At 32.4% G+C, this 26,768-nt stretch overlaps 1 protein-coding gene across 1 annotated transcript in view; it reads left to right on the plus strand.

Annotated features, from left to right (window-relative positions):
* Nucleotides 1-26,768, plus strand: part of LOC123552342 (uncharacterized) — a 469,144-nt gene that overhangs the window by 404,608 nt on the left and 37,768 nt on the right. Inside the window, exons 2-3 of the mRNA XM_053541855.1 lie at nt 25,646-25,832; nt 26,545-26,680. Of these exons, the coding sequence (XP_053397830.1) occupies nt 25,677-25,832; nt 26,545-26,680 (292 nt within the window). The 5' untranslated portion in view covers nt 25,646-25,676. The remainder of the gene's footprint in view (nt 1-25,645; nt 25,833-26,544; nt 26,681-26,768) is intronic.

Below are 26,768 nucleotides of genomic sequence, written 5' to 3' on the forward strand. Positions count from 1 at the left end.
CTTTTTAAATAAAAAATTATTCCCCTTTTTAATTTGAAAAAAAATCCACATTTTTGTAATAAAAGCTTCCCTTTTTTGGGTAGAAATTTCTGGTCCCCCCTTCCCTTGATCACACCCTCTCCCCCCCCCCCCCCAAAAAAAAAAAAAAGATTCCTTATTTTGATTTTTTTAAAAAAGTCATATACGTGTTCCCACTTAGTTTTTGGGGGCCCATCAAGTTTCGACGTTCCCCAAAGTAACCCCAGAGTTAGGGCCCCTTTTAAAAGTTGTGTGTAACTGTATAGGGTACCTGCAATTTCTGCTCATAACTTTTGATATATTTGACTGATCTGTGAGACTTAAACAAAATTTAGAGCACTATAATGTAGTTGGCATCACAATTTCTACGGCTTTATTTTTTTTTAAATAAAAGTTATTTCCCTTTTAAATTTTCTAAAATTCCCAAATTTGTACATAACAAACCCACTATTTGGCAGAATTTATTAAATTTCGTTCATTTCTTTCCCCCCGAAATTTATTATTAACGTGTGAAATTGTTCACCCACACCTGGTCACCCACTTGCCTTGGTCAAAAACCCCCTCCCGTCCCCAAAACCCCTTCTCCCTATCACCCCTAAAACATTTTAGCTCCACACTATGCGGAAAATCGGGGGGGGGATATACTCACCCCCGGAGTCGGGTCGGCGTGCCCCCCTTTTTTGGGAGTCTTTCGGCAACCTTTTTTTTCTGTCATAGCTTTGTTACTATTGCTTATTTTACTGTAAACTTCACTAAACATTTTTCCCGTATAAAACAATGTATGAGTAGGGATGAGCCCATTAATCCAGGTCAAGGTCACCAAGGTCTTTACGAGGTTTATTTTAAAGGGTTTGATTTTGGCAAACCCTTTTTTTTTTGTCATAAAATTTGTTACTTTTGCTTATATCTTACTGTAAGTTCTCATAGACAAATATTCATTTTACTGTCAAATCCCCAAATGGTGGAGCGCGCTGTCTTACGGAAGCCTTTGTTTTTTCATGCCTTACTTTTTTTTTTTTTAAAACCTTTCCCATGAATATTTATCCCATGCAAGTTGTACCACTCCCCACCTCGCATTTCAATTAATGCATTTAATTTTAAAAGCTAAGCTTATTACAGTAACATCCATTTAAAATAAATTCTTTAGTCAGGATCAAAGTTCATACATTTATTAGTAAATTGATTTTGACTAATGAATTATTGTTAACATCCTGATTTCTTGCCGATATATTTTTTGCCATTCCTCACCACAAACCCCTTTCGGCGGGGATACCAATTCATTGACTTTGCTTGTTTTTCTTGCATTTTAAGTTGTGTTTTAGTGGCAGTCAAGCAAAACTTTACAGATCATGGACAAAGGTGTTGTTAGATCTGGAGCACAAAGGGTTTAAGCTATTTTCCTATTTTCTTTGTCTGGGAATTTCTGAAAGCAAACACTAGAATTAGATTTGTTTCTGTTTTTAAGCATGCCTTTTTGTGCCGCCATGCGTGGTGGGCGAAATATAGATTTGGTCTTGCCCGTCCGAGCGTCCGTCCGTCCGTCAGTCCGAAGTTCGTGGACGGCATATTTAAAAAAGTATTTGTATATATTGATGAAACATTGCATGAGTCTTTTTTCTGATATGAACTTGCGCACCCCCTATTTTATGTCCAGCATCTACTGATGCGGGGGCTTTATGTGATTGTCCTGTCTGTCCGTCCGTTTCGTTAACCCGTTCGTTCGTCCGTCCGTCCGTACGAGGTTAACCAAATGGGACAGTTTAATCTAGCATCAATACCCCTTACTAAAAATGACTTGATACTAATGCAGATGAAACCTGTGACCATTCCTCATCTTCAGACATACCTGACCTGAGTTTGACCTTGACCTTGAACTTGACCTGTGTTAGACTTAGGTTGCTTTGTATCGACAAGGATGCCATCGGGTTTGGCTCCCCCCCCTGTTTTTAGAGTTATGCCCCCTGAAAAGTCAAAAAATGCCATTTTCACCTTGTACACTCTAGCTCAAAATATTTGATATACAATCCATGAAACCTTGCATGAGTCATAATCATGATATAAACTTGTCTCCTCCTATTTTTAATCCCCGCCACAAGTGGTGGGGGGTTATAGGAATGGTCTCCGTCGTCCGCCCTTCGCCCTTCCGCCCGTCCTTTCCGCCTGTCCGTAACACTTCGTGCCCGCTCCATTTTTCCCTAAAGGATTTTCATAAAATTTTGGGTCAATGATACCTCATCAAGCGATGTGCAGAACCCATGAGCCAGCCTTGTTGGCTCAGTGTCAAGGCTACAACTCAAGGTCAAAGGTTTGAGCCTTCCACTTTGTGTCCGTTTATATCCCCTTTAAAACCATTGAAGAATTTTATAAACTTGGGTAAAATTGACCACCTCATCAAGACGAACTGCTAAACCCATGAGTCAGCCATGCCGGCTCTAGGTCAAGGTCACAACTTAGGGTGAAACGTTTGAGCCTTAATCATGATATGAACTTGTCCTCCTCCTATTTTTAATACCCGCCACAAGTGGTGGGGGGTTTAGGAAGGGTTTCTCCGTCCGTCCGTCCTTCCGCTGTCCGTACACTTTCGTGTCCGCTCCATATTTCTAAAGGATTTTCATAAAACTTGGGTCAATGATCCCCTCATAAGACGATGTGCAAAACCCCAGGGAGCCAGCCTTGTTGGCTAAATGTAAGGCTACAACTCAAGGTCAAGGTTTGAGCCTTCCACTTTGGTCCGCTTTATATCCCTTTAAACCCCTTTTGAAAGAATTTATAAAACTTGGGTGAATGACCACCTCATCAAGACGAACTGAAAAAACCCATGAGTCAGCCATGCCGGCTCTAGGTCAAGGTCAAAAACTTAGGGTGAAACGTTTGAGCCTTCAAATTTTGTATCCGCTCTATATCTCCTAAACCCTTGAAGATTTTCATCAAACTGGGTCCAAATGATTCCCTTCATCAAAGCAATGTGCAGAACTTATGAGTCAGCTATGCCGGCTCAAGATCAAGGTCACATCTGAAAGTCAAGGTTTGAGTTTTCCTTTTTGTGTCTGCTCTGTATCTCCTAAACCCTTTGAAGGATTCATATGAAACTAGGGTCAAATGATCACCTCTTTTAAAACCATGTGCAGAACTTATGAGGCAGCCATATCGGTAAAGGTCAAGGTCCCCCAATTAGTGTGAAGGTTTGAGCCTTCCTTTTTGTGTCCACTCTGTATCTCCTAACCCCTTTGAAGGATTTTCATCAAACCTGGGTCAAATGATCCCCTCATCAAAAAATGAGTCAGCCATGTCAGCTTAAGGTCAAGGTCAAATTTCAATGTCAAGGTTTGAGCTGTGTATCTCCTAAACCCTTAAAGGATTTTCATGAAACTTGGGTAAAATGTCACTTCGTCGGGGACGTTGCGCAGAATTCATGAGTCAGCTATGTCAGTTAAAGGTCCAAGGTCACGCTAAAGGCCCAAGGTTTACCCTTTCACTATCGTTTAGCACTGGCGGGGGATTTTTAGCTGTCTTCAGACTGGTCTGTTTATTTTGGTCTGCCCCAATTTTTAGAGTTATAGCCCCTGAAATAGTCAAAAATGCCTTTTTCCCCTTGTGACGTGCCTAGCTCAAAAGTATTTTATATAAATTGATTAATCTTATATGGTCTTTACCCTGATATGAACTAGTGCCATCTTATTTTGTCTAGCTCTACCCCCCAGTTTTTTAGAGTTATGGCCATGAAATAGTCAAAATGTACAGTTTCACCTTCTGACGTACCTAGCTCAAAAAGTATTTTATATGAATTGATTAAACCTTGTATTAGTCTTTGTATGATATGAAACTACGCACTTCTTGTTTTGTCTGTGTTTAGTTAGTTATATAATATTTCATGGTCAGACCCGTATTAGTGTTTTATAAGTTATATAATAGTTCAGTGGTCAGACCCAGTATTGTTGTTTTATAAGTTATATAATAGTTCAGTGGTCAGACCCAGTATTGTTGTTTAGAAAATTGTATAATATTTCAGTGGTCAGACCCAGTATTGGTGTTTAGTAAGTTGTATAATATTTCAGTGGTCAGACCCAGTATTGGTGTTTTGTCAGTTGTATAATATTTCAGTGGTCAGACCCAGTATTGGTGTTCTGTAAGTTTAGTAAGTTGTATAATATTTTAGTGGTCAGACCCAGTATTGGAGTTTAGTAAGTTGTATAATATTTCAGTGGTCAGACCCAGATTTGGTGTTTAGTAAGTTGTATAATATTTCAGTGGTCAGAACCAGTATTGGTGTTTAATAAGTTGTATAATATTTCAGTGGTCAGACCCAGTATTGGTGTTTAGTAAGTTATATAATATTTCAGTGGTCAGACCTAGTATTTGTGTGTAGTAAGTTATATAATATTTCAGTGGTCAGACACAGATTTGGTGTTATATAATATTTCAGTGGTCAGATCCACTATTGTTGTTTAGAAAGTTATATAATATTTCAGTGGTCAGACCCAGTATTGGTGTTTTATAAATTATATAATATTTCAGTGGTCAGACCCAGTATTGTTGTTTAGTAAGCTATATAATATTTCATTGGTCAGACCCAGTATTGGTGTTTTATATAATATTTAAGTGGTCAGACCCAGTATTGTTGTTTAGTAAGTTATATAATATTTCAGTGGTCAGACCCAGTATTGGTGTTTAATAAGTTGTATAATATTTCAGTGGTCAGACCCAGTATTGGTGTTTAGTAAGTTATATAATATTTTAGTGGTCAAACCCAGTATTGATGTTATATAATATTTAAGTGGTCGGACCAGTATTGTTGTTGGGAGTAAATTATTATTTTTCAGTAGTCAGACCCAGTATTGGTGTTTTTATAAGTTATTTTAATATTTAGTGGTTTAGACCCGGTATTGGGGGTTATATAATATTTCATGTGGTCAGACCCAGTATTGGTGTTTAGTAAATTATATAATATTTCAGTGGTCAGACCCAGTATTGGTATTTTATCAGTTATATAATATATCAGTGGTCAGACCTAGTATTGGTGTTTAGAAAGTTATATGATATTTCAGGGGTCAGACCCAGTATTGGTGTTTAGTACGTTATATAATATTTCAGTGGTCAGACCCTGTATTTATCTTTAGTAAGTTATATAATATTTTAGTGGTCAGACCCAGTATTGGTGTTTTATAAGTTATATAATATTTCAGTGGTCAGACCTAGTATTGGTGTTTTATATAATATTTAAGTGGTCAGACCCAGTATTGTTGTTTAGTAAGTTATATAATATTTCAATGCTCAGACCCAGTATTGTTGTTTAGTAAGTTATGTAATATTTCAGTGCTCAGACCTAGTATTGGTGTTTTATATAATATTTAAGTGGTCAGACCCAGTAGTGTTGTTTAGAAAGTTCTATAATATTTCAGTGGTCAGACCTAGTTTGGTGTTTAATAGTTACATAATATTTTTAGTGGTCAGACCCCCGTATTGGTGTTTAGTAAGTTATATATATTTCCCGTGGTCAGACCCAGTATTTGTGTTTTATAAGTTATATAATATTTCGTTGTTCAGCCCAAGTATTATTGTTTTATAAGTTTTGTAATATTTCAGTTGTTTGTTTAGTCAGTTATATTATATTTCAGTGATCAGACCCAGTATTGTTGTTTAGAAAGTTATATAATATTTCATTGGTCAGACCCAGTATTGTTGTTTATAAGTTATATAATATCTCATAATATTTCAGTGGTCAGACCCAGTAGTGCCGTTTTATAATTTATATAATATTTCAGTGATCAGACCCAGTATTGTTGTTTAGTAAGTTATATAATATTTCAGTGGTCAGACCCAGTATTGGTGTTTTAAAAATTATATAAGATGTCAGTGGTCAAACCAAGTATTGTTGTTTAGTAAGTTATATAATGTTTCAGAGGTCAGACCCAGTATTGTTGTTTTGGTAAAATTATAAATATTTCAGTGGTCAAACCATGTATTGGGTGTTTTATAAGTTATATAATATTTCGTGGTCAGACCTAGTATTGTTGTTTAGTAAGCTATATAATATTCATTGGTCAGACCCAGTATTGGGTTTTATATGATATTTCAGTGGTAAGACCCAGTAGTGTTGTTTTAAGTTGTATAGTATTTCAGTGGTCAGACCCAGAATTGTTATTTTATAAGTTATATAAAATTTTAGTGGTCAGGCCCAGTATTGGTGTTTTATAAGTTATATAATATTTCAGTGCACAGACCCTGCATTGTTGTTTAGTAAGTTATATAAAGTTTTAGTGGTCAGACCCAGTATTAGTGTTTTATAAGTTATATAATATCTCATAATATTTCAGTGGTCAGACCCAGTATTGTTGTTTTATAAGTTATATAAAATTTTATTAGTCAGACGCAGTATTGTTGTGTAGTAAGTAATATAATATTTCAGTGGTCAGACGCAGTATTGGTGTTTTATAAGTTATATAATTTTGTCATTGTTCAGACCCAGTATTGTCTTTTATAAAAATTTTGTCATATTTCAGTTGTTGTTTTGTAAGTTTTATTATATTTCAATGATCAGACCCCAAAATTGTTGTTTAGTAAGTTATATAAATTTCAGTGGTCAGACCAGTATTGGTTCTTATATGTTATATAATATTTCAGTGGTCAGACCCAGTACTGTTGTTTAGTAAGTTGTATAATATTTCAGTGGTCAGGCCCAATATTGTTGTTTAGTTAGTTATATAATATTTCAGTGATCAGACCCAGTATTGGTGTTAAATAAGTTATATTATATTTCAGACCCAGTATTGTTGTTTAATAAGTTATATAATATTTCAGTGGTTAGACCCAGTATTGGTGTTTAGTACGTTATATAATATTTCAGTGGTCAGACCCTGTATTTATCTTTAGTAAGTTATATAATATTTTAGTGGTCAGACCCAGTATTGGTGTTTTATAAGTTATATAATATTTCAGTGGTCAGACCTAGTATTGGTGTTTTATATAATATTTAAGTGGTCAGACCCAGTATTGTTGTTTAGTAAGTTATATAATATTTCAATGCTCAGACCCAGTATTGTTGTTTAGTAAGTTATGTAATATTTCAGTGCTCAGACCTAGTATTGGTGTTTTATATAATATTTAAGTGGTCAGACCCAGTAGTGTTGTTTAGAAAGTTCTATAATATTTCAGTGGTCAGACCTAGTATTGGTGTTTAATAAGTTACATAATATTTCAGTGGTCAGACCCAGTATTGGTGTTTAGTAAGTTATATAATATTTCAGTGGTCAGACCCAGTATTGTTGTTTTGTAAGTTATATAATATTTCAGTGGTCAGACCCAGTATTGCTGTTTTATAAGTTATATAATATTTCGTTGTTCAGACCCAGTATTGTTGTTTTATAAGTTTTGTAATATTTCAGTTGTTGTTTAGTAAGTTATATTATATTTCAGTGATCAGACCCAGTATTGTTGTTTAGAAAGTTATATAATATTTCATTGGTCAGACCCAGTATTGTTGTTTATAAGTTATATAATATCTCATAATATTTCAGTGGTCAGACCCAGTAGTGCCGTTTTATAAGTTATATAATATTTCAGTGATCAGACCCAGTATTGTTGTTTAGTAAGTTATATAATATTTCAGTGGTCAGACCCAGTATTGGTGTTTTAAAAATTATATAAGATGTCAGTGGTCAAACCCAGTATTGTTGTTTAGTAAGTTATATAATGTTTCAGAGGTCAGACCCAGTATTGTTGTTTGGTAAGTTATATAATATTTCAGTGGTCAAACCAAGTATTGGTGTTTTATAAGTTATATAATATTTCAGTGGTCAGACCTAGTATTGTTGTTTAGTAAGCTATATAATATTTCATTGGTCAGACCCAGTATTGGCGTTTTATATGATATTTCAGTGGTCAGACCCAGTATTGTTGTTTAGTAAGTTATAAAATATTTTAGTGGTCAGACCAAGTATTGTTATTTTATAAGTTATATAAAATTTTAGTGGTCAGGCCCAGTATTGGTGTTTTATAAGTTATATAATATTTCAGTGCACAGACCCTGCATTGTTGTTTAGTAAGTTATATAATATTTCAGTGGTCAGACCCAGTATTAGTGTTTTATAAGTTATATAATATCTCATAATATTTCAGTGGTCAGACCCAGTATTGTTGTTTTATAAGTTATATAAAATTTTAGTAGTCAGACGCAGTATTGTTGTGTAGTAAGTAATATAATATTTCAGTGGTCAGACGCAGTATTGGTGTTTTATAAGTTATATAATATGTCATTGTTCAGACCCAGTATTGTTCTTTTATAAATTCTGTCATATTTCAGTTGTTGTTTAGTAAGTTATATTATATTTCAATGATCAGACCCAATATTGTTGTTTAGTAAGTTATATAATATTTCAGTGGTCAGACCCAGTATTGGTTCTTATATGTTATATAATATTTCAGTGGTCAGACCCAGTACTGTTGTTTAGTAAGTTGTATAATATTTCAGTGGTCAGGCCCAATATTGTTGTTTAGTTAGTTATATAATATTTCAGTGATCAGACCCAGTATTGGTGTTAAATAAGTTATATTATATTTCAGACCCAGTATTGTTGTTTAATAAGTTATATAATATTTCAGTGGTTAGACCCAGTATTGGTGTTTAGTAAGTTATATAATATTTCAGTGGTAAGACCCAGTATTGTTGTTTTATAACTTATATGATATTTCATTGGTTGTTAAGTAAGTTATATAATGTTTCAGTGGTCAAACCCAGTATTGTTCTTTAGTAAGTTATATAGTATTTCAGTGGTCAGACCCAGTATTGTTCTTTAGTAAGTTATACAATATTACAGTGGTCAGACCCAGTATTGGTGTTTTATATGTTATATAATATTTTAGTGGTCAGACCCAGTATTGTTGTTTAGTAAGTTATATAATATTTCAGTGGTCAGACAAAGTATTGGTGTTTTATAACTTATATGATATTTCATTGGTTGTTTAGTAAGTTATATAATGTTTCAGTGGTCAGACCCAGTATTGTTCTTTAGTAAGTTATATAGTATTTCAGTGGTCAGACCCAGGATTGTTCTTTAGTAAGTTATATAATATTTCAGTGGTCAGACCCAGTATTGTTGTTTTATAACTTATATGATATTTCATTGGTTGTTTAGTAAGTTATATAATATTTCAGTGGTCAGACCCAGTATTGTTGTTTTATAACTTATATGATATTTCATTGGTTGTTTAGTAAGTTATATAATGTTTCAGTGGTCAGACCCAGTATTGTTCTTTAGTAAGTTATATAGTATTTCAGTGGTCAGACCCAGGATTGTTCTTTAGTAAGTTATATAATATTACAGTGGTCAGACCCAGTATTGTTGTTTTATAAGTTATATAATATTTTAGTGGTCAGAACCAGTATTGCTGTTTAGTAAGTTATATAATATTTCAGTGATCAGATCCAGTTTTGTTGTTTTATAAGTTATATAATATTTCAGTTGTTGTTTAGTAAGTTATATAATATTTCAGTTGTCAGACCCAGTATTGTTCTTTTATATGTTATATAATATTTCAGTGGTCAGACCCAGTATTGTTGTTTAGTAAGTTATATAAAATATCAGTGGTCAGACCAAGTATTGTTGTTTTATAACTTATATAATGTTTTAGTGGTCAGACCCAGTATTGCTGTTTAGTAAGTTATATAATATTTCAGTGGTCAGACACAGTATTGGTGTTTTATAAGTTGTATAATATTACAGTGGTCAGACCCAGTATTGGTGTTTTATAAGTTATATAATATTTCAGTGGACAGACGCTGCATTGTTGTTTAGTAAGTTATATAATATTTCAGTGGTCAGACCCAGTATTAGTGTTTTATAAGTTATATAATATCTCATAATATTTCAGTGGTCAGACCCAGTATTGTTGTTTTATAAGTTATATAAAATTTTAGTAGTCAGACGCAGTATTGTTGTTTAGTAAGTAATATAATATTTCAGTGGTCAGACGCAGTATTGGTGTTTTATAAGTTATATAATATGTCATTGTTCAGACCCAATATTGTTCTTTTATAAGTTCTGTCATATTTCAGTTGTTGTTTAGTAAGTTATAAGATATTTCAGTGATCAGACCCAATATTGTTGTTTAATAAGTTATATAATATTTCAGTGGTCAGACCCAGTATTGGTGTTTTGTATGTTATATAATATTTCACTGGTCAGACCCAGTACTGTTGTTTAGTAAGTTGTATAACATTTCAGTGGTCAGACCCAATATTCTTGTTTAGTTAGTTATATAATATTTCAGTGATCAGACCCAGTATTGGTGTAAAATAAGTTATATTATATATCAGACCCAGTATTATTGTTTATTAAGTTATATAATATTTCAGTGGTTAGACCCAGTATTGGTGTTTAGTAAGTTATAAAATATTTCAGTGGTCAGACCCAGTATTGTTGTTTTATAACTTATGTGATATTTCATTGGTTGTTTAGTAAGTTATATAATATTTCAGTGTTCAGACCCAGTATTGTTCTTTAGTCAGTTATATAATATTTCAGTGGTCAGACCCAGTACTGTTCTTTAGTAAGTTATATAATATTACAGTGGTCAGACCCAGTATTGGTGTTTTATAAGTTATATAATATTTCAGTGGACAGACCCTGCATTGTTGTTTAGTAAGTTATATAATATTTCAGTGGTCAGACCCAGTAATAGTGTTTTATAAGTTATATTATATCTCATAATATTTCAGTAGTCAGACCCAGTATTGGTGTTTTATAAGTTATATAATATTTCAGTGGCCAAACCTAGTATTGCTGTTTAGTAAATTATATAATATTTTAGTGGTCTGACCCAGTATTGTTGTTTTATAAGTTATATAATATTTTAGTGGTCAGACCCAGTATTGCTGTTTAGTAAGTTATATAATATTTCAGTGGTCAGATCCAGTATTGTTGTTTTATAAGTTATATAATATTTCAGTTGTTGTTTAGTAAGTTATATAATATTTCAGTCGTCAGACACAGTATTGTTGTTTTATAAGTTATATAATATTTCAGTGGTCAGACCCAGTATTGTTGTTTAGTAAGTTATATAAAATATCAGTGGTCAGACCCAGTATTGTTGTTTTATAAGTTATATAATGTTTTAGTGGTCAGACCCAGTATTGCTGTTTAGTTAGTTATATAATATTTCAGTGGTCAGACACAATATTGGTGTTTTATAAGTTATATAATATTACAGTGGTCAGAGGCAGTATTGTTGTTTAGTAAGTTATGTAATATTTCAGTGGTCAGAGCCAGTATTGGTGTATTATAAGTTATCTAATATTTCAGTGGTCAGACCTAGTATTGTTTTTTAGCTCATCTGATTTTTTGAAAAAAAATGATGAGTTATTGTGATCACTTGAGCGGTTGTCGGCGTCGGCGTCGGCGTCAGCGTCGGCGTCGGCGTCGGCGTCTGCGTCGGCGTTGCCTGGTTAAGTTTTATGTTTAGGTCAGCTTTTCTCCTAAACTATCAAAAACTAATGCTTTGAAACTTGGAATAAATTGTTCACCATCATAAGCTGACCCTGTATAGCAAGAAACCAACTCCATCTTGCTTTTTTGCAAGATTTATGGCCCCTTTTGTATTAGAAAATATCAGATTTCTTGGTTAAGGTTTATGTTTAGGTCAATTTTTCTCCCAACATCAAAGCTTTGTTTTCTTGGAATATTTTTCCATCTAGCAGCCCTGTCTCAAAAAACTTCATCTTTTCTTTTTGCGAATTTAGCCCTTTTGGCTTTGAAAAACATTTTCTTGGGGTTTGTTTTTTTTTTAGGTCAGCTTTTTAAACTTAAACTATCAAAGCTATTTCTTTAAAATTGCAACACTTTGGGCACCCATAGGCGACCCTGTACAGCAAAAAAACATAACTCCACCGTTTTTGCAAAATTTATGGCCCCTTTTGGCTTAGAAATTAGATTTTTTTTGGTTAAATTTTATTTTAGGTAAACTTTTCTCTTAAACTTCAAAATTTGCTTTTAAAAATTTTCAAACTGGTTTTCCCCCCTAAAAATGACCTGTCGAGCAAATCTCCTCCTGCTTTTTTCAATATTTTTGCCCCCTTTTTGGTTAGAAAAATTTTTTCTTTGGTTGAAAAATTTTTGTTTAAGTCAATTTTCTCATAATACAAAGCTTGCTTTAAAATTGCAAAGTTTTTCACCCTATAAGTGGACATGACATCAAGAAACATAAACCTCTTCCCCCTTTTTTCGAATGTGGCCTTTTTAGATTGAAAACAGGGTAGGACAAATTTTATTATACAAAAAAAATCGAGAGCGTCAGCCCCGCAAGGGGGTGCTCTTGTTTTAAGTGTATTATTTTTATTGGTCAGACCCGTTTGTTGTTTAGTAAGTTGTATAATATTTCAGTGGTAGGCCCAATATTGTTGTTTAGTTAGTTTTAATATTTCGTGTCGACCCCTTTGGTGTTTAAAAAAGTTTTATTATATTTCAGACCCCGTTTGTTTTTTAATAAGTTATATAATATTTTAGGGTTAGCCATTTTGGTGTTTAGTGTTTTATATTTCGGGAAAAACCCCCGTATTGTTGTTTTTTAACATATGATATTTATTGGTTGTTAGTAAGTTATTAATGTTTCAGTGGTCGACCCGTTTTGTTCTTTGTAGTTTTAAAAGTTTTCAGTGGCGACCGTATTGTTCTTTAGTAAGTTTATATATTACGTGGTCAACCCGTTTGGTGTTTTTAAGTTTTAAAATATTTCAGTGGTCAGCCCAGTTTGTTGTTTTGTAAGTTATATAAATTTCAAATGGTCAGACCAAAAATATTGGTGTTTTATAAAATTTATAAAATTTCAGTGGTCAGATAGTATTGTTGTTTTATGCTTTTATGATATTTCATTGGTGTTTGTAAATTAAAATGTTTCAGTGGGCGACCCCGTTTGTTCTTTATAGTTTTTAGTATTTTTGGTCGACCCGTATTTTTTTTTGTAAATTATATAATATTCAGGGTCGACCCCGTATTGTTTTTTTATAAGTTTTATTAATTTTAGTGGTACACCCGTATGTGTTTGAAGTTTTTAATTTTTCAGGTAGATCGTTTTTTTGTTTTATAAGTTATTAAAATTTCAGTTGTTGTTTAGTAAGTTTATAATATTTCAGTTGTCAGCCAGTATTGTTCTTTTATATTTATATAATTTTTCTTGGGGAGACCCAGTTTTTTTGTTTAGTAAAATTATTAAAAAATCAGTGGTCAGGGCCCCCTTTATTGTTTTTAACTTTATTAAGTTTTATGGTCAGACCCAGTATTTCTGTTTAGTAAAATTTTTTTTTCAGGGTCAGAAAAGTATTGGTGTTTTATATGTTTTATTATTTTCGTGGCAGACCCCGTATTGGTGTTTTGTAAGTTAATTTTTTTTCAGTGGAAGACCCCGCATTGTTGTGTGAATTTTTATAATATTTTTGTGGTCAGACCCGTATTAGTGTTTTATAAAATTTATAATTCCATAATTTTCAGTGGTCAGACCCAGTATTGTTGTTTTATAACTTATATAATATTTCAGTTGTTGTTTAGTAGGTTATATAATATTTCATTGGTCAGATCCAATATTGGTCTTTAGTAAGTTATATAATATTTCATTGTTCAGACCCAGTATTGTTGTTTCATATGTCTGTAATATTTCAGTTGTTGTTAGTATGTTATATTATATTTCGTGATCAGACCCAGTATTGTTGTTAGTAAGTTATGTAATTTTCAGTGGTCAGGACCCAATATTGGTGTTTTATAAGTTATATAATATTTCTTGGTCAGACCCGTATTGGTGTTTTATCAGTTACTAATTATTTCAGTGGTCAGACCCAGTATTGTTGTTTAGTAAGTTATATATATTTCAGTGGTCAGACCCGGTATTAGGGTTTTATAGGTTATATAATATTTCATAACTTTTCAGTGGTCAGACCCAGTATTATTGTTTTATAAGTTATATACTGTTTCAGTGATCAGACCAGTATTGTGGTTGGTAAGTTATATAATATTTCAGTGGTCTGGACCCAGTATTGTTTTTAGTCAGCTATATAATATTTTCAGTGGTCAGACCCAGTATTGTGCTTTAGGAAGTTATTAAATTTTTCAGTGGTCAGACCCAGCTTTGGTGTTTTATTTAGTTATATAATATTCAGTGGTCAGACCCAGTTTGTTATTAGTAAGAATATATATTTCAGTGGTTCTGACCCAGTATTGGTGTTTTGTAAGATATATAATATTTTCAGTGGGTCAGACCCAGTATTGTTGTTTAGTAAGTTATATAATATTTCAGTTGTTGTTTAGTAAGTTATATAATATTCCAGTGGTCAGACCCAGTATTGGTGTTCAGTAAGTTATGTAATATTTCAGTGGTAAGACTCAGTTGGTGTTTTAATATGTCTTATTATAAGATCATTTCAGTGGTAATGACTCTAATATTGTTGTTATTGAACTTAACATGTATGTTTTCCAGTGGTCAGACCTAGTATTGGTGTTGTTATATAAATATTTAAGTGGTCGACCCAGTATTGTTGTTTAGTAAGTTATATTATTAATTCAGTGTTCAGACACTGTAATTTGTGTTAGTAGTTATATAATATTTCAGTGGTCAAAACGCCGTAATTAGTGTTTTTATAAGTTATATAAGATCTTCACTATTCAGACCCCCAGTCTTGTTGTTTTATAAGTATATAATATTTCATTTCAGACCCAGTATTGGTGTTTAGTAAGTTATATTAATATTTCAGTGGTTCAGACCAGTATTGTTGTTTTATAAGTTAATAAATATTTCAATGTTCGACCCAGTATTTTTGTTTTATATGGTTATATATATTTCACGTTGTTTGTTTAGTAAGTTATATTATATTTCAGTGGTCAGACCCATTATTGTTGTTTTGTAAGTTATATAATATTTCAGTGGTCAGACCCAGTATTGGTCTTTAGTAAGTTATATAATATTTCAGTGGTGACACCCAGTATTGTTGTTTAGTAAGTTATATAATATTTCAGTGGTCAGACCCAGAATTGTTGTTTAGTAAGTTATATTAATATTTCAGTGGTCAGACCCAGTATTGGTGTTTTCTAAGTTCTATAATATTTCATATATTTCACGTGGTCAGACATAGTATTGTTGGTTTTATAAGTTATATAATATTCTCAGTGGTCCGACCCAGTATTGTTGTTTTAGATAGTTATATAATATTTCAATGTCAGACCAAGTATTGGTGTTTAGTAAGTTATATAATATTTCATTGTTCAGACCCAGTATTGTTGTTTTATAAGTTCTGTAATATTTCAGTTGTTGTTTAGTAAGTTATATTATATTTCAGTGATCAGTCCCAGTATTGTTGTTTAGTAAGTTATATAATATTTAATTGGTCAGACCCACTATTGTTATTTATAAGTTATATAACATTTTAGTTGTTCTTTAGTAAGTTATATATTATTTCAGTGGTCAGACCCAGTATTGTTGTTTTATAAGTTATAGAATATTTCAGTAGTCCAGGACCAGTTTTGTTGTTTAGTAAGTTATATAATATTTCAGTGGTGAGACCCAGTATTGGTGTTTTATAAGTTATATTAATATTTTCAGTGGTCATGACCCTGGTATTGGTGTTTATTAAGTTATATACAATACTTTCAGTGTCAGAGCAGTATTGTTGTTTTGTAAGGTGATATAAATTTTTCAGTGGTCCGACCGGTATTAGTGTTTTATAAGTTATATAATATTTTCATAACATTTCAGTGGTCAGACCCAGTATTATTGTTTTATAAGTTATATAATATTTCAGTGGTCAGAACCAGTGGTCAGACCCAGTATTATTGTTTTATAAGTTATATAATATTTCAGTGGTCAGAACCAGTATTGTTGTTTAGTCAGCTATATAATACTTCAGTGGTCAGACCCAGTATTGGTGTTTAGTAAGTTATATAATATTTCAGTAGTCAGACCTAGTATTGGTGTTTTATTAGTTATATAATATTTCAGTGGTCAGACCCAGTATTGTTGTTTAGTAAGTTATATAATATTTCAGTGGTCAGACACAGTATTGGTGTTTTGTAATGTTTTATAATTTTCAGTGGTCAGACCAGTATTGTTGTTAGTAAGTTATATAATATTTTCTGTTGTTGTTTAGTAAGTTATATTATATTCAGTGGTCAGACCCAGTATTGGTGTTTAGTAAGTTATATAATAGTTCAGTGGTCAGACCCAGTCTGGTGGTTTATTTGTTATATAAATTTCAGTGGTCAGACCAGTTTGTTGTTTAGTAAGTTATTTAATATTTCGTGGTCAGGACCCAGTATGGTGTTTTGGAAGTTATATATATTTCCAGTGGTCAGACCCAGTATTGTTGTTTAGTAAAGTTATATAATATTTCAGTGTTCGGTTAGTAAGTTATATAATATTCCAGCGGTCAGACCCGGTATTGTTGTTTAGTAAGTTATGTAACATTTCAGTGGTAAGACTCAGTATTGGTGTTTTATCAGTTATATATATTTCCAGGGTCTGACCAGTATTGGGTGGTTAGTAAGTTATATAATTTATTTCAGTGGGCTGACCCAGTATTGTTGTTTTTTTAAGTTATTTAATAAATTTCAGTGGTCCGAACCAGTATGGTGTTAAGTAAGTTATATAATATTTCGGTGGGTCTGACCCTGTATTGGTGTTTAGTCAGTTATATAATATTTCAGTGGTCAAACCCAGTATTAGTGTTTTATAAGTTATATAATATTTCAGTTCTTGTTTAGTAAGTTATATAATATTTCATGGTCCAGACCCCAGTTTGGTTGTTTTATAACTTATTTAATATTTCAGTGGTCCAGACCCAGTAAGTGGTGTTTTGTAAGTTATATAATATTCAGTGGTCAGACCCCAGTATTGGTTGTTTTATAAGTTTATATAATATTTTCAGTGGTCAGACAGTATTGTTGTTTATTAAGTTTATATAAAATTTCTGTGGACAGACCTGGTATTCGTGTTTTATAAGATGTTAAATATTTCATAATTTTCAGTTGTTCAGACCTGTATTGTTGTTTTTAGATGTTATATAATATTTCAGTGCCGTCAGACCCAGTATTGTGTTTAGTAAGTTATATAATATTTCAGTGGTCAGACTCAGTTATTCTTATGTTTAGTTCAGCTATATAATAATGTCAGATGGTCAGACCCAGTTTTTGTGGTTTAGTAAGTTATATATAATTCAGTGGTCAGACCCAGGTTTGGTGTTTGGTTAGTTATATAATATTTCTGTGTCAGACCGTAGTATTGTTGTTTAGTTGTTATATAATTTTTCAGTGGTCAGACCCAATGGTGTTATTTTATAAGTTATTATAATATTCTGTGGTCAGACCCAGTATTGTTGTTTTTAAGTTATATAATATTTTCAGTGGTCCGACCCAGTAGTGGTGTTAAGTAAGTTATATTTATATTTCTGACCTGTATGTTGTTTAGTAGTTATAATAATATTTCAGTGTTTCAAGGCCCAGTAAGTCTTGTTGTTTTATAAAAGTTTATATATATTTCAGTTGTGGTTTTAGAAATTTATATAATATTTCGTGTCAGACCCAATATTGTTGTTTAGTAAAAGTTATATAAATAATTTCATTGTCAGACCCAGTATTGTTGTTTTATAAGTTTCTGTAATTTTTCTGTCGTTGTTAGTAGTTATAATTATATTTCAGTGATCAGACCCAGTATGTTGTTTAGTCAGTTATATTATTTTCATTGGTCAGACCAGTATTGTTGTTTATAAGTTATATATATTTTTCAGTGGTCAGACCTGTATTGTTGTTTTATAATTTATATAACATTTCAGTGTCAGGGACCCAGTATTGGTGTTTATTAAGTATATATATTTCAGTGGTCAGGACCCAGTATTGGAGGTTGTTTTTATGTTATATACTATTTCAATGGTCAGACCAGTATTCGTGTTTTAGCTGTTATATAATATTTCAGTTGGTCAGGACCTGTATTGTAGTTTTGTAAGTTATATAATATTTCTGTGGTCAGACCCAGTATTGTTGTTTAGTAAGTTATATAATATTTCAGTGGTGAGACCCAGTATTGTTGTTTTATAAGTTATATAATATTTCAGTGGTCAGACCCAGTATTGGTGTTTAATTAAGTTTATAATATTTCAGTGGTCAGAGCAGTATTGTTGGTTTAGTAAGTGATAAATATTCAGTGCCAGACCGGTTATTAGTGTTTTTTTAGTTATATAATAGTTCATAACATTTCAGGGTCAGGACCCAGTATTACTGTTTTTAAGTTATTTAATATTTCAGTGGTCAGACCAGTATGTTGTATAGTCGCTATATATACTTCAGTTGGTCAGGAGACCCAGTATTGGTGTTTAGTAAGTTATATAATATTTCAGTAGTCAGACCCAGTATTGGTGTTTTATAAGTTATATAATATTTCAGTGGTCAGACCCAGTATTCTTGTTTAGTAAGTTATATAATATTTCAGTGGTCAGACCCAGTATTGGTGTTTTGTAAGTTATATAATATTTCAGTGGTCAGACCCATTATTGTTGTTTAGTAAGTTATATAATATTTCAGTTGTTGTTTAGTAAGTTATATAATATTTCAGTGGTCAGGACCCAATATTGTTGTTTAGTAAGTTATATAATATTTCATTGTTCAGACCCAGTATTGTTGTTTTTATAAGTTCTGTAATTTTCAGGCGTTGTTTAGTAAGTTATATTATTTTTCAGTGATCAGACCCAGTTTTGTTGTTTTGTAAGTTATATATATATTTCATTGGTCAGACCGTATGTGTTTATAAGATTATATAATATTTTTCAGTGGTCAGACCTAGTATTTTTTGTTTTTTATAAGTTTATAACATTTCCAATGGTCAGACCCAGTATTGGTGTTTAGTAAGTTATATATTTTTTCAGTGGGTCAGACCGTATGGTGTTTTATATGTTATATAATATTTCAATGTCAGACTGTATTCGTTGTTTAATCAGTTTATATAATATTCAGTGGTCAGGCCAGTATTGTAGTTTAGTAAGTTATAGAATATTTCAGTGGTCAGACCAGTATTGTTGTTTAGTAAGTTATTTATATTTCAGTGGATGGACCCGTATTGGTGTTTTAAAAAGTTATATAATATTCAGGGGTCAGGACCCAGTATGGTGTTTATTAAGTTATATAATATTTCAGTGGTCAGAGCAGTATTGTGTTTAGTAAAGTGGATATAAAGATTCTCGTGGTCAGACCCGGTATTAGTGTATTATTAGTTATATAATATTTTATAACATCAGTGGTCAGACCCAGTATTATTAGTTTTATAAGTTATTATAAATATTTCAGTGATCAGACCCAGTATTGTTGTTTAGTCAGCTATAATAATACTTCAGCGGTCTGACCCAGTTTGGTGTGTTAGTAAGTTATATAAATATTTCAGTAGTCGACCCAGTATGGTGTGTTTTTTAGTTATATTAATATTTCAGTGGTTCAGACCAGTTATTGTTGTTTAGTAAGTTTTATAATATTTCCGTGGTCAGACTCAGTATTGTGTTTTGTAAGTTATATAATTTTCAGTGGTCAGACCGTATGTTGTTTAGTACAGTTATATATATTTCAGTTGTTGTTTAGTAAGTTATATGATATTCCAGTGGTCTCAGGAGCAGTATTGGTGTTTAGTAGTTATATAATATTTTCAGTGGTCAGACCAGTATTGGTGTTTTATTAGTTATTTATATTTCAGTGGTCCGGACCCAGTATTGTTGTTTAGTAAGTTATATAATATTACACGTGGTCTAGAACCCAGTTATGGTGTTTTGTAGTTATATAATTTTTCAGTGGTCAGACCAGTATTGTTGTGTAGTAAGTTATATATATTCAGTTGTTGTTTAGTATGTTATTAATATTCCAGTGGTCAGACCCAGTATTGGTTGTTTAGTAAGTTATGTTATATTCAGTGGTGAGACTAAGTATACAGTGTGTATAGCAGTTCCGAATCACCTAACAGAAAACGTTCAATATGTCAAACAGAATTGTGTCCTTTGGGGTTTAGTGTTCATATGACAAGATGAAAAAACAAAAGGTATAATATCATTTCTGGGATTACTAGTTTGGTCATAGGGTACATACTGATTTTCGGCGAAAATTTGCAAATAATTGCCATTCTAAAGAAAAATATACAGAATCATGAAAAATAAGCAATAAACATTTCAAAACATAGCCATGACTGTTTATTTCCATCTGCAAAAAGTTATTTTGAAAATAAGGAAGTCTTCAATTTTATATGAGATCATTTCCAAACATAATCAGTTAAGTAGTTCCGAATCACTTTTTACAACATTTATCTCCCCTGCAAAAACAATATAACACGCAACTTCTCAAAAGTTTGTGGTATTATTCATGTTACTAAGGGACATTTAGCTGACAAAACATTTACATTTTATTGGCAATATGTGAAGAAAAAATTGAAGTGATTCGGAGCTGCTTTAGATTCGGAATACCTTGACACACTGTAGAGATAGTTTTATTTCTGATATTGTACTTTCGCCTGAGAGTGTGCTCAAACATTTGAAAAATTTGAATGTATCAAAGGCTTGTGGCCCAGATGATTGTCACCCTATGTTTTTAAGACAATGTGCAGAACAGTTGTATAAACCTTTAAGTAAAATTTTCCAAAAATCTGTATCTACAGGGGTGTTACCTGAAGACTGGAAGGTTGCAAATGTTACTTGCATTTTTAAGAAGGGAGATAAATCTTCACCAGGAAATTATAGACCCGTATCTTTAACTTCAATTGTTTGTAAAACTCTTGAAAAGCTTATAAGACAAGTAATAATAAATCATCTGACAGAACACAATCTGATACCTGATTGTCAGTTTGGCTTTAGGAAAAATCGTCATACTATTTTACAACTGTTAGCTGTACTTGAAGATTGGACGGAGGCTGTAGATAAATGATATTCAGGTTGACACAATATACCAAGACTTTCGAAAGGCTTTTGACAGTGTTCTCCATCGTCGTTTACTTCAAAAGGTGGAAGCTTATGGTATAACTGGTAACATTTTGAACTGGCTGACTGGTACTGATGATAAACCCGGACAGATGATAAAGTCGAACACCTTGGAAATATTCGATTGCAAACGGTTATTTATAAAATTGAACACACCATCTAATAGTTTCCACTTACAACACCAACTGGTGTAAACAAAAACAAAATTGGTAAATATTCTGTATAAAAAAATGACTTACATAAATTTGTATAAAAAATTTATCCAAAATTACTGGGGAAGAGGGCGTTTTTTGCGCATGCTCACTGTCAAAACATAAAGGCCTGACATTTGTTAACTTTTCATTACTTGATCAGGAATGACTGTTGCAGCTTTTTGGGGAAAGTTTCAATATAATAATACTAAGAAAATTTTGTAAATGACAAAGGGTTCGAATTTATCATCAGTCAACATTCATAAAGTCCCCTTTTTACATACCCCTTTCAGGCCCTCACTTCGTGTAGTTTGCTTACTAAATATAAATTTGAATTATGTAAAGTTTTCAGCAAAGGTTAAGCTTTATTTTGATACCGACCATTGATTTCAATTTGCAGAAATAAAAAAGTTACAGGTAAAAAACCTCATTTTCTGTTCGGGTTTATCATCTGACAGTACCAGTAAAAGTTTTTTAAATGGTCGAAGACAACGAGTAGTATTAAATGGACATAAATCAAATTGGAACTCAGTAGTATCTGGTATTCCTCAGGGATCCATATTACGGCCAATTTTGTTTATTATTTTTGTGAATGATCTGCCAGATGTAGTTGGTTCTGTATGCAAGATGTTTGCAGATGACTGTAAATTATATCGTAACATCACGTCAAGGCAAGATCAGCTAGACCTGCAAGATGATATCGCACATTTATGTGACTGGAGTAAGGACTGGTTGTTAAAGTTCAATATACAAAAATGTAAAGTTGTTTCATACGGAAATGAAAAAATCCGAAAAGACTATACTATGCCTGATGCAACTGGAGTAGAGCATAAACTGACAAGAGATAACTCTGAGAAGGATTTGGGAGTACTGTTTACTAGTAAACTGAACTTTGAGCAACATATAAGCAGTTAGTGAATAAAGGAAATAAAATACTTGGTCTTATGAAAAGGAAATTTACGTACATGGATAAATCATTGTTTTTGACATTGTATAAGGCATTAGTTCGCTCCCATATCGATTATGGTAACTTAGTGTATTATCCAGTTATGAAAAAATGTAAACAGCTGGTTGAAAATCTACAAAGACGGGCTACAGCACTAGTTCCTGAAATTAGACATCTTTCTTATTGTGAGAGGTTAAAGGAATTAAATCTTCGTTCTTTAGACTATCGTAGAAGTAGATATGATACGATCCAGGTATTTAAAATAATACACAAGATAGATGATGTAAACATGAACACTTCCTTCAGTTTTGCTGGAAATAGCGGTACAAGAGGTCATAATTTGAAACTCTACAAACCAAAAGCCAAAAAATCATTACGGTTAAACTCCTTTGGACATCGCACTATAACAGTATGGAATAACTTACCAGAGGAATTAGTCAACAGTGACACTGTAACTTCATTCAAATCAAAACTGGACAAATACTGGATATCTAAACGATATGATGTTTCTCAAGTATATTAGGTTTAGACTAGACCGGAGGCAGAGAACAGTTTTTATGAGGTATTTCAAGGGGACTTATTTTAGCTAAAGGGCTATGGAGTGTCCCCAGAAGACAAAAGGTAGACAAAAGGTAGGTAGGTAGTAAATATCAGGGACCCCTAGACAACATCTAGTAGTCTTGTCTTGGCGTACAGATCCGTACAGTACTGGTAGACACTTCATAAAAATAATCGGAAGCTTTTATTGTTTTTCTTGGACTGATGAATTAAAATAATCAGGGATTTTTTTACTGTTTAGAAACTGGGGCCCGGGGCCCATTCATTTGGGAAAAATGGCGTGTAAAACCTGAAAATTGGGAAATACAAGAAATAAGTTTTACCATCATACAACCTTTATTTCAGCATAGTTATTGTTTGATGTCATATTACAAGTCTTTTGCTTATATACTTTTTGTCTTTTGAAAGTGTCTACTAAATTTTGTGGTATTTCTTCAGTGAGAAACTCTCAGACACTCAACAGTCAGTAAAATTTTGGGAAATTTAAACCTAAGAATTGGGAAAATAAGCAAACAACCGATTCTAGGATTACGGAAGTTCCGTATTCCTAGACAATTCTATGAGGATAGGCTAGGATTACAGAAGTATTTAAGAGGCATCAAAAATATGTTACAACATGCATAAATGATCCTGTCAAGTTGTCAACTTACTTATTTCTTTTAAAATAACGATCCTTTTGAGCTATCATTAAGAATATAATTCTACGTTTGTCTGTTAATTTCAAAAAAATATATATATATTTAGTATGATTTCGGAGAGAAAAAAACATATGTATATATACGGGTCTTGATTTCGGCTGTATCTTCGCAGAAAACTCTAGTTACAAGCAAAATAAACTCATAAAATTTAAAGTATTGAATTTTTTTTTTTTAAATCTAACTTCAACCCTCATATTTCTATAATATTTCCGCGCGCCCCCCATTAATATAACATTTAAGATTATACTAACCCAAAATGGCGGATCGATAACATGAAATACAAGTAATACGGTAGGCATGAAAAAATCGCTATTTTCAGTTAAATAAGTAAGTTGATGTAACAGGCTGAAAATACTTCAGGCCTGACCGGGAATCGAACCCGGGACCTCTCACACCTAAGGCGGACACTTATGGTACCGTAATCTTAGCCACTGCCTTTCTGTTAAAATGTATCATTTTTCAGACAATATTCAGATAAGTTTATTACATTCATCTGATCAATATTTGTTTAAAAAAAAAAAGCCACTAGTGATTACTGTCTTTGAGTAAAAGCATCCCATTTGTCCAACTACAATAACAAATTGATTTATTGCACTTCATAAACAAATTGATTACTGGAGTGGATTCCTAGAAAAACCACTAGAGGATTGGCTAGGGGTCTGGTTACCAGACAGCAATGTGTTATTAAAAGACATAAAATTTTGCTGATATAATTTCCAATAAGTTTGCATATTCCTTGCTTGTGAGATATTTTGGTAGGACATATTACTGACTCGCTATTGTAAGCCATTGTGAGCACCTTGTTCTATCAGTTTTGGTCCAGTGAGTAACTGGGTATTTTACATACCTCATGGTACACATTATTTTCAAATTCTTCGAAAGATGTCAGAATCATTTCTTTCTTTTTTTACTAGGCTTATGTGCCGATTTCCAAGGTAACTGTTAAGTTTTGATTATGACTAAAAGATGACAAACACTACAGATAACAATTACATAAAGGAACAAAGTGATTGATCGAATAGTGCAAGGTTTGTTTGTTGTTCAACTTAGTAGGAAGTATTACTGAATCTCATTGTTTTTTATTACCTCCCTTTATGACTTTTAACTGTACAAAATCATGTGCAATATTTGATCTAGCACTCTTTTTTTAGCTCATCTGATTTTTTGAAAAAAAATGATGAGTTATTGTCATCACTTGAGCGGTTGTCGGCGTCGGCGTCTGCGTCGGCGTTGCCTGGTTAAGTTTTATGTTTAGGTCAGCTTTTCTTCTAAACTATCAAAGCTATTGCTTTGAAACTTGGAATACTTGTTCACCATCATAAGCTGACCCTGTATAGCAAGAAACATAACTCCATCTTGCTTTTTGCAAGATTTATGGCCCCTTTTGTACTTAGAAAATATCAGATTTCTTGGTTAAGTTTAATGTTTAGGTCAACTTTTCTCCTAAACTATCAAAGCTATTGCTTTGAAACTTGGAATACTTGTTCACCATCATAAGCAGACCCTGTACGTCAAGAATCATAACTCCATCTTGCTTTTTGCAAGATTTATAGCCCCTTTTGGACTTAGAAAATCAGTTTTCTTGGTTAAGTTTTATGTTTAGGTCAGCTTTTATCCTAAACTATCAAAGCTATTGCTTTAAAACTTGCAACACTTGTTTACCATCATAAGTTGACCCTGTATAGCAAGAAACATAACTCCGTCCTGCTTTTTGCAAGATTTATGGCCCCTTTTTGACTTAGAAAATATCAGATTTCTTGGTTAAGTTTTATGTTTAGGTCAACTTTTTCTCTTAAACTATCAAAGCTATTGCTTTGAAACTTGCAACACTTGTTCACCATCATAAGCTGACCCTGTACAGCAAGCAACATAACTCCATCCTGCTTTTTGCAATAATTATTGCCCCTTTTGGACTTAGAAAATCATTTTCTTGGTTGAGTATTATGTTTAAGTCAACTTTTCTCGTAAACTATTAAAGCTATTGCTTTAAAACTTGCAACAGTTTTTCACCATCATAAGTGGACACTGTACATCAAGAAACATAACTCTATCCTGCTTTTTGCAAGAATGATGGCCCTTTTTAGACTTAGAAAATCATGGGTAGGACAATATTTCTATTACACAAAAAAAATCAGATGAGCGTCAGCATCCGCAAGGCGGTGCTCTTGTTTATATATAAAGTAACTATCAATCATATTGTCAATTTGGCCGTGCTATCTATTTCTGACATGAAATTAATTAAATAGCATTATATAACTTTATGCAGTTTCAGGCCTATATTTTTGGTCTCCTAGGAGATGCCAGCTACAAGACATGGGCAAGGGACTCCTAAAAGGGGTGCTCCATCACAAGGAGAAAAGAAGGTTGATAAAAGGGCAGCAACCCAAAACAACAGAAATGACGCACAAGGAAATAAAATGCTTGGGACTCCAAAGACTAGTCAGGGAGTAGAGGTATGTTCCTCTGGTGATATTTGTTTTTTTAGCAGTCTGGAGAGTTATGAAGTAAAACAAAAAAATTGAACATGTTTAAATGTCACTTTATCCTGAATTTACAAATCATGCAGAAATAAATACATATTCTGAAGAGCTTTTAGTTTAAGAACATTATAATGTATTTTGTAAAATAAGATATGACTGACATAATGAAAACAACAAGAAAAATTCTAATCCTGTCAGAGGGTTTAAAACTGCTTAAAAACTAACCAGAGAAAAAAAAGAGACCAATATGCTATGGAATAAAACTGTCGGTATTGATCAGAAAATGCTATAAACATTTGACTCCAAAATACAACTCTGTCTTTTTTGCTGCATGTTCATCTTCACTTTCTTCCTACATACTGTATATATAATGTCATTTATTTGTTAACAATTGTAATGATCTTTGTAGTGTACCATGACTTTTTTCAGATTGTTATTTATATTTTTGTTGTAAATAATGTGTATATTATGAAGAGGCTCATTTGGAAGATCGGGTTTTTACCTGAATTCGTTGCCTCTTAAAGTCTTTATTATTATTATTATAAAACTAATTGTTTGGTTTATAAATAGGGCCTAAGTGTTCTCAAAGATCTTATCAACTGGTGTTATTGAGGTGTTGGACAGTTTTGGTTGGACTTGATAATTTTTTAAAGGTTTTCTAAAAATTCCTGTTTCTGTATAATAGATTGTTAGATCAACAAGAAGATTGCAGGCTGTGCCTGAGACCAGCCCGGTTATTCTAAGGAGAACCAGAGGATCAAACTTGGAACCAGTCCAGGAGAAGGAACCAGCTCCAGGAAGAAGAGCAACAAGAAAAGATGGTAAATTTTTCTTCTTAAGGTCCTTAGAAGCAGGACTACTTTCTAAATTAGTCAGTGCTTTGTTGCACTTCTTTTCTCACTTTTTGCA

The sequence above is a fragment of the Mercenaria mercenaria genome, chromosome 4 (assembly GCF_021730395.1).
Source record: "Mercenaria mercenaria strain notata chromosome 4, MADL_Memer_1, whole genome shotgun sequence".
Taxonomy (NCBI): Eukaryota; Metazoa; Mollusca; class Bivalvia; order Venerida; family Veneridae; genus Mercenaria; species Mercenaria mercenaria.